Source organism: Vanessa atalanta, chromosome 16, assembly GCF_905147765.1.
Source record: "Vanessa atalanta chromosome 16, ilVanAtal1.2, whole genome shotgun sequence".
NCBI classification, from domain to species: domain Eukaryota; kingdom Metazoa; phylum Arthropoda; class Insecta; order Lepidoptera; family Nymphalidae; genus Vanessa; species Vanessa atalanta.
In genome coordinates, this window is record NC_061886.1 from 3,631,138 (window position 1) to 3,652,365 (window position 21,228).

The following is a 21,228-nucleotide window of genomic DNA, read 5'->3' on the forward strand; positions in this document are numbered from 1 at the left end:
ATCAATACTGCAAAATTCAATATCACATACAAAATGTCTATTGATTCTTGCTATGAAGGTGTCATTGCCAAACTAACGACACAGGGTAAAATAAAGCAAATGTCTTTAGAATTATTATCACTAGAAACTAATAGTGAACGAGTACTTTTTGTGTATAAAACTGTGAAAGGTCTTAATGCTTTTCCAAGTGTGCAAGAAATAAAGAAAAACAATGACAGTTCCTTATATTACCGTAACCTAGGCAACAAATGCTTTGAACAAACAGTGTACCATAAAGCTTGGCAGTATTATAACTTGTCACTTTTACATGCACCCTTAAACTCTGAAAACTATTGCTTGGCGCTGTCTAATAGATCAGCTGTTTTCTATGAATTAAATAAATATAAAGAATGTGTGCGAGACATAGATACAGTTTTTTCTTTAGAATATCCTACAAAATTGACAGAGAAACTAAATAACAGAAAGAAAATGTGTAACGAGGCATTGTCTTCAAGCAACGAAAAACAAACAATCAAAAATGATGATTTTAATGAATATTTGAAAATGACAAGTGAGAAACATTCTGAATATTTATGTGCAAGTAATAAATTAGAAGTTGTGATTAGTAAAGAAATGGGTAGACATGTAATTGCCAAAGAGGACATAAAAGTAGGTGAAGTCATAGTCGAAGAGGATCCATATTTTACACTATTACTGAAAGATCAATATTTATTTGGTTGTAATTATTGTCTTTCGAGGTGTTTAAATCTCTTACCATGTGATGGCTGCTGCTACTGTCTCTATTGCAGTGATGAATGTAAAGCAAAAGCTTGGAAGGAGTACCATAACATTGAATGTTCACTTATGGCTACACTTGTTAAAATGGACTTTACAAAACTGGAACTGCTTGCTCTAAGAACTGTTCTCAAAGCTCGTCATGATCATAATGAATGGAAAGATTTATTTAATACAATCAAAGATGCTGAAGACAATATGAACACTGAACATCATGGGCAAGTTAAGGTTGATGATAAATGGATATATGATTCCAAATACTATGCATCTATACATACTTTAGCTACAAATTTAGAAAGACGATCAATTTCTGATATATTTCAAAAAGGATTAACGGCAGCTGTATTTTTAAGATTTCTGGAAAACAATACTGAGTTTTTAAAAACAGAAAATAAACATGAATATGATGAAATAAATGAATGTGTAGCTGGACTATTATTGTTACACTTGATGACAAGTCCTACCAACATGCATGGCATTAGTTCCATTGCAGCTAGTAAGGAGGGTAATTGTGTGGACCAAATAAGTTTGGCAAGTGCACCTTATGCTTTTTGTAGCCTTTTTAATCATTCTTGTGCCCCCAATATTGTTAGATTCACCAAATTAGGCTCTGCAAGGATGTATGTGTTTGCTCTGCGCCCAATTAAGAAAGGAATGCAAATTTTTGATAATTATGGGTAAGATATTGTAATTTTCTTTTTTCTATCTTGATAACCACAATAGATGAGATGTCATGTGTGTACACATATATTTACAAAAAAAAAACCTTTACAATACTATGTTTTTTCTTTTTTCAGACCCCATCATGCATTAGAGGAGCTGAGTTCAAGGCAGGCTTCGCTTAAGTTTCAATTTAAATTCACCTGCTTATGTGAAGCTTGTGTCAATAATTGGCCTAATTATATGTACTTAAGTATGAGACAATCTAAAAATGTACCATCAAAGTTAGTTAGATCCAAAAACAGTATTCTAAATGAGCGCGTAATAGACCAACTTCAGAAAGGAAACTTAGACACAGCATTAAAAACATATAACCGCATCTGTGATTTATGTGAATTATTAGAGCCTTATGTGCCATGCATGGAACTGTGTGACTGTCAAGAATCGTTAAAACAATGTTTGCAAATTTTTGAGGGCCTAGTGCCCTATGGGAGCAGTCTTATGGTTAAGTGGAAATTGGTAAATTCAAAATAAGATATTTAAGTATTGTTTAATTTTTAATTTTGACAAAATATTTATTTTTATATTGAATGAAACTCAATAGGTTAAGGATGTTAATTTTTACTATGTTGTTATAACATAAAATTGCTATTATGTAACCATATTCTATTCACATTTTACAAATTGTTAAATTAGAATTACTATATTTTTTATTTTTAAAAATGTTACATCTTTTTTCAATTTTTAATAGGTGCTTACATTGGAAATATTTAAGAAAAGTTCCTATATTCAAAATTTGACAGAAAAGTATATTATATTGAAAAACAAACTTAGATATAAGAGTGCAAAGTAAGATTTTATTTTTTATTATATTCATACAAGTTGTAGTTGGCTATTGTTTAATCTTTATGAAAGAATTTATATGAATCTTTTTATTTCATAGAACTAGTTTAAAATGTAAGACAATTAATTTACATTTGAAGATTTAATTATTGAATTTCGTATTCAAACTATGTTGTGTATTAAAAATCATTTATTATACAATAAAAAATAAAAATAACAACACATTATTTTTAAATTATAAATATTGACAATGACAACAATTATAATTATAATGACAGGAATGTATATCTATACTTAAATAATTTGTTCATTATATGGCAATCTTATGTAAGTATAAAATAGACTTTTTATTATTGACGAGCTTTAGTGTTAACAATAAATAAATCAGAAAGAAAGAAAATAAAAGTGGCGTGTTGGCGTGACGCATTTCATGTTTTGCCTAGTATCAATTGCAACATTTCCAAAGAAGTTTCACGTCAAAAAATATTCGAAATTCATTTTCAAATTTTAAATTTCGAATTTCGATTATAATTTAATTATCTACATACAACATTGATTTAACTATATAATATAAAAAAAGTTAATAAAAGGAACATTTTAGTATTAAATTTAATTGACTTTCCTTGTGAAGGCAAAAACATTGCTGATTTAATGTTATCCTCGTTAAGAATATTTATTCTCTTTGATACAATTGGCTCTATAGGACTATATTTCTGCAAGTAATCTACAGCACACATGACTTCATTGTAGTTAACTATTTCTTTGGGAACTGTATCAAACATCGTGTAACCATCTCCACCTTCAGCTAAAAATACTGACGTAATAACTTTGTACTCGAGATTATCTAAAATATCATTCAAGCCAGAGCAATCTGAACAAATAGCTTTTGCTTCCACAATCCGTGAACCAACTTCTTTAGCTAGATCATAGACTATTTCCACTCCCGAGTATTGTAAAAATTGTCCTGGGGTATCAATTTTTCTCCAAGCTGCAACCGAATGTTCCAAAGCCTGTCTCAGTATTGTGCCGTTCATAGTCATTATGCATAGTGTATCAGAAAATGGTATGACAGTGACCATATCTCCTCTCGTAACTTTAAATGGTTTATCTGGACCATTTATGGACGTTCTTATTCTACCACCTTGTGTTATCGCTATGTTAACATTAGAATATTCTTTGTAATATTGTTTTGTAAAGTTAATTATAGCGTCATTTATAAAGTTGCCTAAATTACATTCTTTGAGACGGCAGGAATCACCATCGAGATAAAAAAGTGAGGTTCCCACAACTTCATTGTATATTTGGTTTATGTCAGTTCGATATCGATTTACTATTTCTAGGAGGACTGGGTCTTCTGGGATTTCTTTATTCAATAGAATCGGCTCACCGTCGTAATATATAATTTCTCCTTGTTCGTCAAAAATTAAATGTAATTTGCCAAGATATTTCGTGTATGCATACGCTTGTACTACAAGGACCTTTCTTCCCGATTTTTGTCTAACTATTGTAGGATATGGTCCTTGTGGATATTCAGGAATTTCGTCTGTGCTATTTTTGTTTATCAAAAAAGTATTTGAATGACCGCCTATTACTATATCTAAATCTTCGACCTCTTCAGCTATTTCTAAGTCTTTCAAAAAGCCTGAATGACCTAACGCTATGATTATTTTGATTCCCATTTCTTTTAATTTATGTACTTCTCTTCTTATGGCAACGACTTCCTCTTCGTAATCTACTTTGTTCTTTGGTGCAAGAAATTTTGTTTCAGGGGTTAAATAACCAATGATTCCGATCTTAATGCCGTTTTTAATAATGACAACTGATTCGTATAAGTTGGTTTCTTTTTCGAGTTCTGGTACGTTGGTGAGAATAAGATTGGCAGCTAAAACAGGTGACGTCAGATTTCTTATAAAAGGTATGACTCCATCGACTTCTTCATCAAATTCGTGATTTCCAAGCGACTGCAAAAGAGAAAAAACTTTTAAAAACAATAATGGAATTGATTATATGAACATGATATTGACTAACTAATCAATTATACCTATTTTTTCTCCAGAATTACGGTAAGTTAAATATATTATACATGTAAAAAGAATATTACGATTAGATTAGTTTTATTTTCTTGAAATTATCTAATTATTTATATATAAGATAAATTCACGTTTGGTCGTTACAAAATGCATTTTGCAAAACAAAGACACCAGCCATAAGTACCTCTTAAAATAATTCCATAGTACGTAATAAGTTAGATACGAAAGTTTATGTCATTTGAAATGTTTATTTGTAATGTACCTACCGCCAAAAAGCAGTACTCTGTATTGTTTTTTTGTGTTTCGGTTTGAAGGGTAATTGAGTCAGTGCTAGAGTTTAGAGTTGAGTTGTGCCAGAGCCAGGCATAAGCACAGGGGACATAGTATCATTTTTCAGGATAAATCATCTTAGTTCCCAAGGTTGCTGGCGCATTGGCGATATAAGCAATGGTTAATATTATTTCCGTACGGCTAACTATATAACAGAAACAAAAAAATAATTGTGTTTTAATTTGTTAAATTGAGTTTTTATTTTATTTATTTATTTACATAAGAATTATTAACATCAAGGCCTCAACTATACGAATAAGAATTAAAAATAGTTACTGCATAAATCATGACCGCGTGGAATGGTGGCAAGAATGCTTGCAACATTTATCCCCTTGAATCGCAATTCCGATCCTCTCAGTGGAGGCAACAAGGCGAGGTGATATACTTCGGATGAAGATGCACTACTACATTATGATTTTTCCATAGACAATTTACTGCTATCTACAGGTTAGACATATACATAAAATACAAGTTTGTTTTTGTCATCTTGTATTATGATCAAGGAAAAATTTGGCGTATGTGTGTGAGAAGTATGCAGGACGTACAGCTCTGATTACTAGAGTACTTCAATAAAAAAAAAACTTTTGCATGCTATTAGAATGCTCTAATTAATATTTATTTGTTACATTGCATCACGCGTATTTGTCAATTTAATTACCATATCCGTTGCTTAGTGCCGTGGATTATAAAGAAGATTCGCAAGAAGAAAGCTAATTGGAAGCTTCAGACTTAAGCGTCGTAGAAATGCTACCTACTATCAGTAAGCAAAACGAATCGTTTCTTAAATAAAATATTCGGGCATTAAAAACCTAAGTTATTTAGTCTGTACTGATTTTATAATCTTTATTATTATTAAAAAATGGTGAAATTTGTTGTTTCCGGAACTAATGATCCAATTCCAAAATCCAGATCCGTTATCCTGAGTACTATATGATATATTTTATATCATATAATTTTCTTTACTAATAAGTTGCCTGCGAAGCCGGGGCTTTTCGCTAGTAAATCATTTAATTGTCGTTAAATCATTTTATTCTTATTTATTATATCTTACAGATATATAGTTTACGGATGTCTAGTAACAGATATACTTTTTATTGAAACTGTTTTTACTTTTGACTCATTATAAAAATGAAACAAACACGTCAGGTCAAAGACACGGAGGTTGCTAAGGTTCTATATTTCCTTACTCAATTTTTAAATAAATAAAATGGCTCATTCATAGCAGGAAATTGAATATCTATAGTTTTTATAGTCTATTTTGCCGCCCTGGGCACTAGTACCGAGAACTCCTAGTACAAATTCATTGCTGTCCTTGTTTGCAACATGTCAAGTGATAAGCGAATTGTATTTTAAAATTTCTCGAAACTATAATCTATTTAATTTTACTTCTAGAGGACATTTAAACCGACCAATTAATGGATGTAGTAGGTATAACTAATTTATAAATAAAACTAAATAAAGTTAACTTTTTTATTGAAATTTAAATTGGTATTTTACAAAGATTTTGGACGGTAAAATAATACATCAAACATCAATACTCTTTATATCTTACTTACTAACAATACTGTTAGAAATATTTGTACAAATTTTCTTACGGCTGGATTTATTTCATTATACTAGATTAATATATAGCCTCTACTAAATAAATAGATTAACGAAATAAGTAATGGTTGTGATAGAGTGATTCTAAATCCGTTATTGCTACTTTGTGTAAGAATTGTTATTCTTCCCTCGATTTCTGGAAAAATTGGAGTATGTTGTTTGATATATTGTATGGTACATGTTAATTCACTGCTGTTAAACGAACGCGTAGGCAAACCCTGAAACATCGTGTAACCGTTTCCACCAATCGATATAAAACCCGGCATAATAACATTATACATTTCATTATCTCTAACTCTATTATATTTTGGTATGGAACAATTCCAACATCTTGCTTCTGCTTGTACTACTTTCATTCCGTCTGGTTTGCTAACATCATATACAACTTTGAGGCCAGAAAATTGTAGAAATTCCCCAGGATAGTCTAATTCGTCTAAATTTTTAATTGAGTGCTCTAACATTTGTAACAAGACACTACCCGACATAGTTACGATTACAAGATCTCCTTCAAAAGGTAGGACTCCAATTAAGTCTCCTTTAGTAATGGTAGTTAGTGTTTCTGAATGAGCTATTGAAGATCTTATACCACCGCCTTGAATTATAGCTATTGGCGCATCCGTCCAATGATCTTTGCTTTCGTATTCCATCGCGTAATTATAGACCATAGCATCAGCTATAAGGTTACCCATATTGCATTCTTGATGTTGACAACTGAGACCGTCTAAAACTATTGACGTTTTCCCAATTACTTCTTCCGTATAATTTGAAATTTCTGCACGATAACGCTCAATAATTTTCAAAACATCAGGGTCTTGAGGAGTTGTTTTGTCTAAAAGAATAGGTATACCCTCAGCGCTTAGTAGATTCCCTTTACTATTAAATACCATAAGCAGTCTGCCAAGATATTTTGTGTAAGCATAGGCTTGGACCACAGGTACCATTTTCCCGGAGGATTGGGTGACGTAAGTAGGATAAGGTCCCTGATTTTTTTCAGAATCAGGACTCGTACCATTCCATAAAAAAGTATTCGAGTGTCCACCGATCACTAAATTTAAACCGTCTACTTCTTTTGCTATTTCTAAATCTTTCAAATAACCCGAGTGACCTAGTCCAATAATGATATTGACTCCTTGAGCTTTTAACTTTTTTACTTCTTCTTTTATTGCCACGATTTCATCAACATACTCCACATCATTTTTCACAGCTAACATTTTAGTGTCGGGCGTTAAGTAACCTATGACTCCAACTGACGTGCCATTGACATTTAATATAACAGATTTCCTTAGGTTTGTCTCTTTTTCTAAATCAGGAGCTTTGGTCAAATCAAGGTTCGCTGCAACCACAGGACAAGAGAGATTTTTTATGAACGGTGTTAACCCACTCACGCCGTGATCAAATTCGTGATTTCCAAGGGACTGCAACAATTATATAAAATAATACATAACTTTTTAAATGACAACATGCTTTAGGACAGAACAGATCAATTAACACAAACAATTACATGCACGTGCAGTAATTAAAACATGTTAGCAGTTGTTTCATTTATCTAATCCTTTATTAAACTGTTTGTTTTTTGATATAGTGGTTAATCTAAATAGTTATATATAAACTATTACTAGGTGTAGGTACCTTCTTTAAAAAAATCTATGAATTATCGGATCAATGAAGAACATAAAAGTATTTATTTAAAAAAAAAAAAAAATCCTAAACAAAATAGTAAATTAATGTTAAAAGAATACAATATCTTTTCAATTGAAATTAAATTTGTACAATGTTAAATTCAAACAAAAATTTACTCATTGAATAAAAAATATATATATTTTTTGTATTAAAATTATATAAATGTATGATAGTTTTATTGAATTGCTCAAAAAAACCTAATGTTCTATATAAAAGGTCTACCAACACAAGATAAAGAAAAAATAATAAAGAAATGGATAGTTTTTATTATTGTTATAAAGGTATAACTATAGTCTATTCCAATTAAAGAAGGCATAAATATATACAAACATCAGATTTACGTATTTCATGCAATGCTAATAGGTCAAATATATTGTACACTACTTATCTTTATTTTAATACAACATAATTCAACCTAACTAATTATATCCATTTAATTTTACTTCCGAAGTCCCTATAATATCTTCGTCGACGTTCAAAACGACATTTTTCGCAAATCCATAATGAATATCATACATTTTTTTGTTATAATTCATAATAATAAATCAAATGTTGTATTTGTCTTTTGTTCTTGTGTAGTTGGAATAAGCCTATATTTTTAAATAAAGTGAGCTAAAAGAAACGTACTATAGTATAACCCGTTACAACATCACTATTTTTTTTTAAGTTACTTCGAAATGTTTGTATATTCGTAACTTTACCAAATCGTTGTCATCGCTTCGCGAACTCACTCAGCCTAGTGTTGTACTCACATTATACGGCTATGAGAATAGTTATCCTGTTTAAAAGACGAACACAAAATTAAAGCTTTATGACAGCTGAGCTATTTCGTAAGAGCTAATTTCTCATCTAACTCGTTATACTCGAATGTAATGTTGGAAACCTAGGCCGATAAGCTATTCATATGCATATATTTTTCAAGTTTTATAATTATAATAGATTTACATTACACGATCGAGTTCTGCAGAGAGTTCTTACAGAATAGCTCTATATGTTTAAGCCGTAGAACATGTTATCAATCCATAAATTTGTCTCGATATTTATAAAATAGTCAGCAACATTAGTTAAGTTAAACATTTAACATATACGATAGCATTTACCATAAAGAATACTAGAAGTTATACTGACCTGACTAATTCTATTGTGATTTGAAATTTGTTTCCTTTTTTTTTGTTGCTTGGTACGTAACAACAACCACAGACACTGGGACCTTATACTAAATTCTAATGATAATGATACGTCCCCGATTCTTTTTTGAACCAACTTCGACTAGTTCTCAACCTCACCTTAATTGTAGGTAACTGAAGACCGAAGATTTATATCCGATTGTATCCCGATCCAAGTTTGACCGAATCGTAACTGGATCGTTGCGTTTGTAGAATAGGTCAGCTGAAGGGTAACGATTACGACTTAACGATTCGATAGCAATAAACTGTCAATTTGTCAGTAGAATTTAGACCCTGACTGATTGCATGAGGTTTTTGTATATTTATCAGAATGGTAGCTAATACAAAATTTCAAGTTGTCATAGTAAAAAATTGTGGGCTGCTGTGAAGCGCTGTGCGAATCCAAATGAGAAAAGCATATAGTAGAAAACCTTTTTTTTAATTAATAGGTAGGCAGATCGGCAAATGGGCGGCATGGTAAAGTGGCGGCAAAGTGGTCCCCACCGCCATAGACATTGGCGCTGTTAGAAAAATTAACCATCCCTTACTTCGCCAATGCGCCACCAACCTTGGGAACTAAGATAATATTCTGGTCCCTTGTACCTGTAGTTCCTCACTCACCCTTCAAACCAGAAGACAACAATACCAAATAATGCTGCTTGGCGGCAGAATGTTTGATGAGTGGGTGGTGGGAATATCAGACCCGTAGGCTTTGCACAAAGCCCTATTCCCAAATAAATGTATCTAAATAAGATTCTGTTATTTATTGTTAAGAAGTTTTCCGAAAATAAAAGATACATTTTCTTCTTTAACAAATAAGTTATGAATCAACATCTCAGATTCACAATGGCTTTTGATACTAATATTATTAGCATTATTTTCTTTTTCTATTTAAATTCGAAATATTTTAATAATTAATGGACTTTTATGACCTTATTGAAGTTAGGTAGGTAGGCAATATTAGGATCTTGATAAGCACAGCCTATCTGATGCCAGCTACCTGCAGTATCAGTCTTGTCTACATTATGATATTTATCGATCATCTTTAAACCAACATTGTTGTGAATATAAGTAATTTCTTGATAACTTCAGGGCCACATACAAACATATACTTTGAACCATATTATAGGTAAAACAAATTTACATAAATTACCCTACAGACACCCTACAGTATTAAATCCATAAAGGTCAGGTTATAACATAAATCGCACAGAAGTTACACGATCACGACCAGGGAGAATTTACATTAAATATAATTAAAGGACACAATTATCACAATTGATAAATAAACAGCAGCATATATGTAGATAATTATTTGGAATATAATAATTGTTAAATTCCTAAAAAGTAGTAAAATTGTCTATGATCTTTGATTAGGTTGTGACTATTCTATTTGACAAATGACAGTACGCTTAAAGTTTATGTCAGAGTATAGTGGTATGGCGAAAGACTTTCCAATACAAATTTGCAATTGATAATAATTTCATAGTAATAATAAAACAACAACCTGTCAAAGAACTAGGAATAACCAATTTTTAAGAAAACACCCCGTAATTAGTCAACATTTTATTAATTTTTGACTCTTGCACGTGTGAAAGGTTTCAAGCTCATAAAATAACATACCAAATATTGTAATAAGCAAAAAAAAATCTTGTCTATCATAAATAACGTAAAACTTTTACATGACGATAATTTTGGAATACATAACAATACGTTTGTATTGTTATGTATTCCACAATAACCAATGAATTCAATATATTTTAATAAATAAGGAGTTGTTGTTTTGTACCAACTAACTAGAAAAAACGAAACCAACTAAACCAATGAACATAAAAGCTTAAGAGACGATGCACCACATGCAGCGTTTTAATAATATGATTGGAGAAAAACTGCCCCACGAAACCTGCGCAATTTTGATTGTTTTATTTTATTTTTTTAAGAAAAGTTTTAAACATTCGTTAAAGATTTGATATCGTTATGTTTGTTCGTAAATATATAAAAGATAAATGCGGACATTGAGACCTATTATTTATATTATTACCTATGCTACCTCGCTATTTGACAGAGGGTCAATGATTGTTTAGGGACAATGTATAAGTTGTTACAGAAAAGGTACGAATAATTGTAAAATTTTCAATAATCATATTGAACCGTTGTGTGCTAACTTATATACAAGAGAAGTTTTTTTTGTGTTATACACTTTAGGAACAAAACAATAGCCTTCAAATAATTACGATGATAATGTAATTCATTTTATCGTAAACCATAGTCTATCTATCAAAGCAAAGTCTGAGGCAAATCTGACCGACAAACATTAATAAAATAACAAATCAATGCGAATAATAGGGCAACAGGAACGTTACCAATGCTATATTTTTCTCAAACAAAACTTAGGAACAATAATTAATACTGGTTTAAGAAATTATAAAATAATCTTCCACAAAATATTTACTGTATATATTTACGTATCTTAGAATAATTATAATTAAATATAATATTATTTATTTCCTAAAATATTTGAGTGTAAAGTAAACTTAAAATTATTAAAATGATAGATACTGATCGTCGAACAGCATTATTCATAACGTCGATGCTATGTATTGTAATTCTACCTTCAACGGCGGGATGTATGGGACTCATTTTATTAATGTAATCAACCGTACATTGTAATTCATTATATTCTAGAGTCGTAGAAGGTAAACCCAGAAATATAGAAAAGCCGTCACCTCCCATTGAAAGGAAATTGTTCATTAAAATGTTATAATTTTCGGACGTATTAACAGATGCATAAGTAGGTATTTTACATTTTCCACAAAGCACTTCAACATTTACAACTCTTTTTCCTGGTGGTCTTTTGAAATCATACTCTACTTTCAAGCCAGATATTTGTAAAAATTGACCAGGTGCACGTATTTTATTATATTTAGCTACAGAGTATTCAAGCATTTTTATAATATTTGACCCGTTTAGAGTTACTTTCACGATATTTCCATCAAACGGCATTACTGTAAAGAGATCTCCTTTAGTAATATTAATTAGTTTTTCCTCATGGCTTACTGATGCACGTATTCCACCTCCTTGGACAATAGCGATCGGTGCGTCAGTCCAACCATCTCCTTTATATTCTGAAGCATATTTGTCGACGATGGCATCAGCCATTAAATTACCTAAATTACACTCTTGTAAGCGACACGTTAGTCCGTCTAAAGTTACTAAAGAGATGCCAATTAGTACATCTGATATTTCAATAATATTTTCACGGTATCTATTAACAATTTCTAATACAGTAGGATCTTGTGGTACAGAATTATCTAATAATATTGGGTTTCCATCAAATTTAACTATTTCTCCATTAGAATTAAATAACAAATGCAATTTCCCTAAATATTTTGTATAAGCGTATGCTTGTACTACCGCCACTATTCTTCCAGATTCTTGTTTTACTATTGTAGGATAAGGGCCTTGTATTATTTCACTGTCAGGTGTTGTGCCATTCCATAAGAATGTATTTGTATGACCTCCGATAACAAGATCAATGTCTTCAACTTTTTTCGCTATTTCTAAGTCTTTTAAAAATCCAGAATGGCCTAAAGCTATTAAAATATTAATGCCTTCATTTTTAAGTTTCTTTACTTCTTCTCGAATCGCAATTATTTCTTCTATATATTCAACGTTGTTTTTTACTGCTAGTACTTTTGTTTCAGGAGTAAGGTATCCAATAACGCCTACTTTAGTTCCATTAATAGTAAATACAACAGATTTCATAAGGTTATGTTCTAATTCCAAGTTAGGTTCCTTAGTAAGTATAAGGTTGGCAGCCAGTACGGGGCATGTTAGATTTCTTATGAAGGGTGTTAAGCCAGATACACCATTATCAAATTCGTGATTTCCCAATGACTGAAACAATAAGACAAAAGTTGCTATAGTTTTATGATTTTAATCATGCATCGTTTATAAATAATATAGATGATATCAATAAGTAGCAGAATTGTAGAGTTTAACAAGGAGAAGCAATGTAAGATAGAGATTAGCGACTTTAGTTTACCCTAGAGGTGTAGCAGAAAAAGAAACTTTAGTTAAGATAGATAAAATATTTTATATAGGAATAAAGGAAGATGGAAAGAAAGGAAGATATTTAACACCTTAATAAAAATAGGTTTAAGATTTGAGTGTACAAATTCAAAAAAAATTGTGTAATCAACAACTTTTGGAAAATCGAAACCTGTTTCACTGTGTTTCTTCTATGTTTACAATTTTTAATGAATTATTTATTCCTGTTATTTGACACAATAATCTTGATTCGAGCCAATTTATAAAATTGAACTATATATCTGGCTATTCATGTTGCACCAATTCTCTTGATATAACGATTAAGTATGGTTACTAGTAATTCCAGATACGAAGTCCTTACGTTGTTGATATCTATCCTAGATTGGCATTGTCATAATAAATTTAATTTATTTAGAAAAACATTGACTGCGTTCGACAAAATATTAGTATGAACATTGACGACGCTCTTTCTATTCCCAGATATAAAATATAATACTTATTTACTTTGGAACATATCAAATGAAGTAGTCATTTTAGTCGATTAGACACGATATTGCAACATTGTGTCCATACATGGCTACTGTCATTACAATTTAATATATACCACATTAATATTCTTCGTTGTATAGCTTAGGGTTTCCTATCTATAGGAAACCCTTAACAAAAGTCACACACTTCACTTAAAATACCCATTAAATTCAAAGAATGTGGTCTAATAATCTTTTATTTAAAAAAAAAACATTACATATTTGAGATACATGCATAGAAAAAAAGATAAGATTTTTTTTTTTAATGCAATGAGTCATGGAAAAAGTAATTTATGTTACATGCAAGTAATATTTCCGATAAATAAAAAAAAAAAGTTTCTAGACTTATCTGGGTTAAGGCTGTTCTCTCTCTCTCCTCTTCTTTGTGATAAGAATAAGAACGTAACAAATATAGAAATATTTTAAAAATAAATTCAAACAAAGGTTTATTTTAATTAAGAACGTAAAATATAAATTCAGGCAATTAAAAATGGTAACATAGTAAGCGCCAATACTATTATAGTTGAACTAAGTGCAGCTGCAGATCCAGGTGCTACTACTTCCCTGTTAAGTAAAACGACACGCTCTGCGATTTCTGGATAGATTGGACTTCTCATACGGATGTACTCCGTTGTACAGGTTACAGCATCATAATTAAGTTCTTCACTTGGTAAACCAACGAGCATAGTGTAGCCGTTGTTACCATTAGCTAAAGAAGCCGGCATCAATATTTTATAACTCCTCCAATTATCAATTGTGAAAAATTGAGGTATCAAACAATCCCAGCAACGCACTAATGCGTTTACTAATCTGGATCCCGGTTCTTTGGCTAAGTCGTATGTAACTCTAATTCCAGAAAATTGAAGGAATCGGCCCGTCGGGTTGCTAACTCTGTAATCAGATACAGAGTGTTCAAGAACTTGATTGAGTATTGTTTCATTCATTGTAACAGCAACTAAATTTTGTGATTCCGGCATAGCTGAAAGTATATCAGCTCTGCTGACTGGGGATGGACGATTTTCTGGGGAAATACTGCCACTGAATGCACCTCCGTTTATTATTGCAACAGGAGCGTCAGTCCACCGTTCGTCTTTATATCTGGCAGCATAGTATAAAATTATCGAATCTAACACTAAATTTCCTAAATTACATTCTTCAACGCCACACGTATCTCCATCGAGCTCAACAAGAGTATTGCCAATTGATGCATTTAAAGGAGCAAGTTGATCACTGGATCTTTCAACAATTTCAGCCATTTCTATATTTTGTGGTACTGATTGGTCGAGCAATATGGAATCTACTTGATAATTAATTATTTCTCCATCTTCATTAAACACCAAAAGAATTTTACCTAAATATTTGTTATACGCGTATGATTGAACTATTGGTACTTGTTTTCCAGATGTTTGTGTCACGATAATAGGTTTGATGGCGTTTTCGAAATTATCTTCAGCATTTGTACCATTTGCAAAGAAAATATTTTGATGACCAGAAATGACCAGATCGATGCCGTCAACTTCTGAAGCTATGTCAACGTCTTTTCTGGTTTCAGATTGACCCAACGCTATTATGATTTTGATACCCTGCTGTCTCAGTTTATTTACTTCGTCTTGCACGGCAATCACTTCATCAATGTACTCAAGATTATCCGTGCTGTCCAATATATTAGATTTGGGAGTCAGATAACCAACAAGGCCAATTTTAACGCCTTCCACATCAACTATTACAGATTTTTTAATTTTCAGCTTCGCTTCCTCCGAATTCAAGATAACGTTACTGGCCAAGATAATAGAATCCAAATTTGCTAAGAACGGTGTAAGGTTACTGGATCCTTTTTCCAGATCGTTGTTCCCGAGTGACTGAAAAACAATATTTCTGAGTTAATTACCATGCAACGAATATGTATATTTATGTTACATTTGTTATTATGAATTAAGTTTATTTGTTGATCATTATTGTCATTAAATATATAAATTTAGTTGTTAGTTTATTGGTTAATACAGATTGGATGATAAAAGTTTTAACACATAAGCCCGAATAATTGCTCATTTTCATTGGAAAATATTATGATGAAAACAAAACCATCACCCAAAGCCAACAATTTGCAACACATAACAAGCACAAGGCACATAGCATAATTATATATTTGTTTCAAGCAAGACCTTTGTTATAACTATATGTAATAATTTTGTGTTAATATATTTAAAACTTCTCTCATTTCATTGCACTTACTTATAAGTCATTTACCTTTCGATATAGTTATTTCTGTTTCTGGTTTCGTCCGCGTTGATTAATATGTGGTGTTCTTTGTCTTATCACTTAAGTACCATTGTAGTCTAATATTTGATATAAGCATTCAAACTATAAACCAAACTCAACAATGCAAAGGACGAAACATAAGACAAAAGCAGTACAGACTATGTATATATGTGTAAACTTGACGGGATCACGATTGCCCAATAAAGGCAACACACTCAAACACATTACGTAGAGCCAGTGTCATTTCACATTATGTAACCGGACGTGACGCAACAAGTATTGATTTTCCACAGTATATAACGTCCTATGTAGTACATAGCCTGTAATATTAAATATAACTCCGCTACGCTGTCAACGATAGAAAATTTTGCTATGAAAATGCCACTCCATTTGTTGATTGACTTATTCCAGCTTTGTGTTCCGGAACTTTATTAGTTCTGAAATGTTCTCTGCTTTTTGCGTGAAATTGCGTTGAATTGAATTCTGCGTGTGAATTTTTGGTAGTTATAAACATTAATTTACTCATTATTAAAACTGAATAATTAATTTCAAGAGCAACGTTATAAAATATATGGTATTTCTGTTTTGAATTTAGTTTTGTTCATTTTTGGAAAATCGTCCTGCAGAAATTATTTTAATTTATTATATGCTACTTTTAATAATTGGGATGATTATATCGAACGTAACGACTTAAAAATTCATCGATTGTAGTATAATTAATTACCTATAAATTTCAACAAAAACCGTTAAATTAATTAAATTCACTAAATATATATTTTTGTTAAATCAAATAGTAACATAATAAAAACTAATACTTGACCATACAATCAAGTTTTGTCCAATAAGCGATTTCTCGTTCAATGCGAAATAATACGTTGGAGCCAGCGCTACGGAGGTTTGCCTCAATTTAACGACCTGTCGTAATCGAAGCCGTGATAGATAATACATGATTATTCACGATAATTTTCTTTGTTATTTTACTGCAGTTTCGCCGCGCTTCATTAAATTGTTTGACGTACTTTTATTTAATTTAATTTCTTCTCTTTAAAGTTTGAAACGGATATTTTCGTTGGAATTTTTCCTTTAGAATTATATTTAGTATTATTTGATTTTATATAATTATAGTTACTTGATATATGTATTTTATGAGTGTTAAATTATTTTAAAACAAGTAATCAATCACAATTCTTATACAAGATATGAGTTTCCGTTAATTAAATTTTTACTTTTTATTACTTATATCAAATAAAAATACATATATTTTCGATAACGTATTCCTATATAATGAAATAATATTGGTCCATAATTAACAGTAAGTGGCAAATACAACAAAGCGTTACACGCAGGAACAATCAGACAAGGCTTTGGATACGTATATGTATGTATGTGCAGGCTTTGTCAACACGCCACATCTTAGCATGATAATGTGGACATTTCGTATTGTCTCCAGTAACACGTCATGCGTAACACGAGACGTAATAAGCCGCAACACAGTACAAAATAATTGTATAATAATTATAATGAAATCCTTCAGAAACAGCCAAATGTATTACATAAAAATAGAATATTACTTATATTTCCGCAGATTTTAATTTTTTTAATCCATTTAAAAAATAAACTAAATATCACATTGGCAGAATATTTTGTGCTTGAAGCACAATTATAAAATAAAAAGTTTGTGTGTGACTGTATATTATGATTCTGTTGCTATAATGTAAAGACGGTGCAACAACAATCTATGTCATAGCTAAAATTGTAAATCAAACGTAAATTATTTTCTTGTATACTCACAACGGCATCAGGCTGTAAAGCGTTAAGGAATTCAGCAGCAACTTTCCATTTATAGATAGTGAACCAGGCGGTTCCTGTGTAAGTGTCTCCGGCGTTAAGGTACAGGACTGGTGGGCCCTCTCCAGAAGCAGCTGCTTTTCTTGCTTCTTTTACTCTGAAATGATTTCGATTTAATTTTAATAATATTTTTCTTACAATTAATTTTGTTATTGAGTATATTAATATGTGTAGTGTACTATTTTTTTTATTTTATTATGTATAAGGTTTGCAATTTCGGAAAAAAATTAAACAGTAAGAAATGATACAATAAGATTTAAAAAAAAAAGATAATATAATTGTATAGATATGTAGCCGTTTAAGATGTTGGGAACGAAACGATGGCCATTATATATAAATTTGAGTTAAAAAAAAAAAAACCAATTCTTTCGCTGGTTCTTCTACCGAACAAACCGGTGACAGATTTTATTGACAATCAATAAGTGTAATACTTCTATATTGGATAAAGATTTTGACAAAAAACAAGTTTAAATAATTTGATATAAAATTGTATACAATAGAAAGAGACAGAGAGAAAGAAAAAGAGAAGGAAAGGTCGTCTGGCGGAAGCATAACGCTTTTTCCTTACTTGACGATTGTAATTGACATAATAAGCAATTACGTTATACTGGCCGGCATTAAATCAAGATCTTCGGTATCTATAGCCTTATGAGCTACTGAGTAGACCAACGAGGCAGCTACAGCTACATAAGAATGAATAGATGTATATGTATCTTTACAGAAATAGGTGTACACAAGAAGAACTTCATAAAACAAATAATATTGTATATTAAAATCTTTTTCAATACAGGCGTATTGAAATAGATTTTAGTATACATTTTTACCTTGTTCTTGTGGTATAATTTTTAGATATGGGCTTAGTAGTTTTTAAGCTACCCATTACAAAGAAACTTCTCCTCATTTATGATTAAAGATAGATAAAATATTTACGTATTTGTGACGCGTAGTAATATATACATGTATCGATAGTTTTAATTAATATAATTACTCACACGTGTGCGACTCTTGGGAAGCCACCGTAACATTTTCCAGCTTCCCTATCAGCGACAGTGCAGGCGCCGCTGAGCTGTGACGTCTGTTCGAATCTCGCATGCATGTCATTGTTATGGAGTATTAAAAGTTCGAAATTTTTTCCATCGTTGCTGGGGGATTTGACGATACTGCTTGAAGACAGTGCGACTACCGCGAGAATAGCTGCTATATGAGAAAGTCGCGTCTGGAATTGTTAAACAATACATTATTAGATATAGTAATATAGTATATTATTATCTGCGAATAATACGGCAAAAATTAAAAGTAAATGAATCCCGTTTTTTGTTTAATGACGATAACATAGCGCTAGCACGCCAATTCACGTTTGAGATATGCAATATATTTTTACTGTTTTCGTTTTTATTTACGTATGTAAGAAATATTTACTATTTCAAACAAACAACCATAAAACCTTATGGTACTTAAGTTGCTATGTCCCCGAGCATGTAATTATACTAGCTCGCTCACGATTTAAATCGAAACGCACCATTCACACACTAAGCACAGCAGTTTGGCGATGCAATAGTGACGAGTGATAATGTATGTACGATTTATATAAGTTAATTGAAAGTACTAGAGTTGAAATAATAACTATCAATAGAATTTACAAATTAATTTCTATGTAATATTTAGTAAAACATTGTAATAGATGAAAAGCTAAATTAACACAAAGGTAATTGAATATGAAATGGTTTTAAAAATATAATTAGATTGTCGACTTCGTGATAAAGCGTATTTGATGCAATCATGGCGAGGACACAAAGGAACTCATTATGAAATTCTTCTAAACTGAATACATTAAAGCAATGTAATATTTATTACTCGCATAAATGAGTTAATTTGACTATGAGAGAAATTGTCAAGTGAGCAATTAATTTAAACAAAGGCAACTATGGCAAATAAAATAATAATAATAAAATAATGACTGTCGCTTCTCAATTTGTTTTTGATAATGTTATGTATGTACGCAAAAACATAAATGATTTTCCCAGAAATTGTGACGTACATTCTATTAACACTAGGAACAAGAATAAACTTGTTACTCCAAGTACCCGATTACACAGGGTTAGTAACTCTTTTTTGGGGCAATGTATACGTTTTTACAACAGGATCCCAGAAAACGTTCAAAATTATTCAATTATAAAATTCAAAAGAGTCGTTAAAGAGCGTTTGTGTGCTAAAGGATATTACAACACTAATGACTTTTTAGTTGACTGCACACCTTGGGAATGAAATGATCGCCTCCAGGCTGTTTCAAACAACTAAAATATACTTATCATTGTACCTACATGGAAAATGGTTAAAAAAAATAAAAAAAATATATCCCGCTGAGTTTCTTTCGCCGGTTCTTCTCAGGTCCGAGGTGCTAAATTCCGAACCGGTGGTAGATTTTTGACAATCAATAAGCAAGTGCAAACACTTCTATATTGAATAAAGATTTTTGACTTTGACTTTGACTTTGGCAAAATGTAAACAAAATCAAAAAATGCTGTACTTCAGTAGGCTCTTACGACCTTACATTTGTATAGTAGTTTTTTAAAGATTTATTACTTAGAGATTTTTAATTTATCATTATATTAAAAATTGGTAGGTTCTAAGAAAAATAACTAGTAAATAATTCAGCAGTTATTCTGTAATTTAGTTCAATTATTATTTATCAACGGCATCAGGCATGGAAATCAACGAGTTGCACGCTTTTTTTTAAGTATCGTGACGAGATTTCGGTCAAGGAGGTATTTTTCAAGGGAGGTTAACCAACTACGCAGTTTGTATTGTAGTGCAGATGTGTGTGCGAAAAAATGCCAGTGCTCTCTCTATAGCCTCATTCTCACAATCACATACGATGGCAATCCCGACAAGATCGGAAAGAGTACATCACACGACTAACGGCTTTACGTATTTTCCAAGTTCGAAATGTCCCTTACATTTCGAATTCTCAGACACCGAACTTCTAGTGAGAAGTTTTCGACACAAATACTCAATAACTTTTTATTGATCCGACCAGGCGTTTGAATCTTCGGGATCTGCGATCTTGTACAAGTCTTTATGTACAACTTTGTGTATTGCGATATTATTAAGAATATGTCTTGCTCTTGGTCTCTGCCATTTCCCAAGGTTTTTAGGGCCTGTCCACATCTACACGTCACTATGTCGGCTTACACCGATGGCTTACGACGACGTGACGCACCGCTCCACGGCGATATTGCCGTACCGTGCTAGCACGAAGCGGCAACGTAGCGTGGCACGTTACCGCACCGTGGAACTGTTGACGTCGAAGTGTTGCTTAATAAATATAGGTATTTCAATTATATTTTTAAATACTAAGCCAGAAAAGTGCGATGAAATCTCGCGATCCACCTTTTCTATACATTGAACTGTCTCGGTTCGTGATCATTAAATAGATATTAGATAGAGCTTCAAAGTGTT

At 31.5% G+C, this 21,228-nt stretch overlaps 2 protein-coding genes across 2 annotated transcripts in view; one reads left to right on the top strand and one right to left on the bottom strand.

Annotated features, from left to right (window-relative positions):
• Positions 1-33: 33 nt before the first annotated feature.
• LOC125070005 (SET and MYND domain-containing protein 4) lies at positions 34-2,149 on the top strand. The gene is made up of 2 exons (XM_047679670.1): positions 34-1,451; positions 1,572-2,149. The coding sequence occupies exons 1-2, from the start codon at positions 34-36 to the stop codon at positions 1,966-1,968; spliced, it is 1,815 nt and encodes a 604-aa protein (XP_047535626.1). The 3' UTR covers positions 1,969-2,149.
• A 379-nt stretch (positions 2,150-2,528) lies between these two features.
• The window catches only part of LOC125070067, a 45,301-nt gene continuing 26,601 nt past the window's right edge, over positions 2,529-21,228 (bottom strand). Inside the window, exons 2-7 of the mRNA XM_047679747.1 lie at positions 18,762-18,985; positions 17,713-17,866; positions 14,241-15,521; positions 11,799-12,982; positions 6,687-7,655; positions 2,529-4,239 (exon numbers count right to left, since the gene is read on the bottom strand). Of these exons, the coding sequence (XP_047535703.1) occupies positions 2,835-4,239; positions 6,687-7,655; positions 11,799-12,982; positions 14,241-15,521; positions 17,713-17,866; positions 18,762-18,985 (5,217 nt within the window). The 3' untranslated portion in view covers positions 2,529-2,834. The remainder of the gene's footprint in view (positions 4,240-6,686; positions 7,656-11,798; positions 12,983-14,240; positions 15,522-17,712; positions 17,867-18,761; positions 18,986-21,228) is intronic.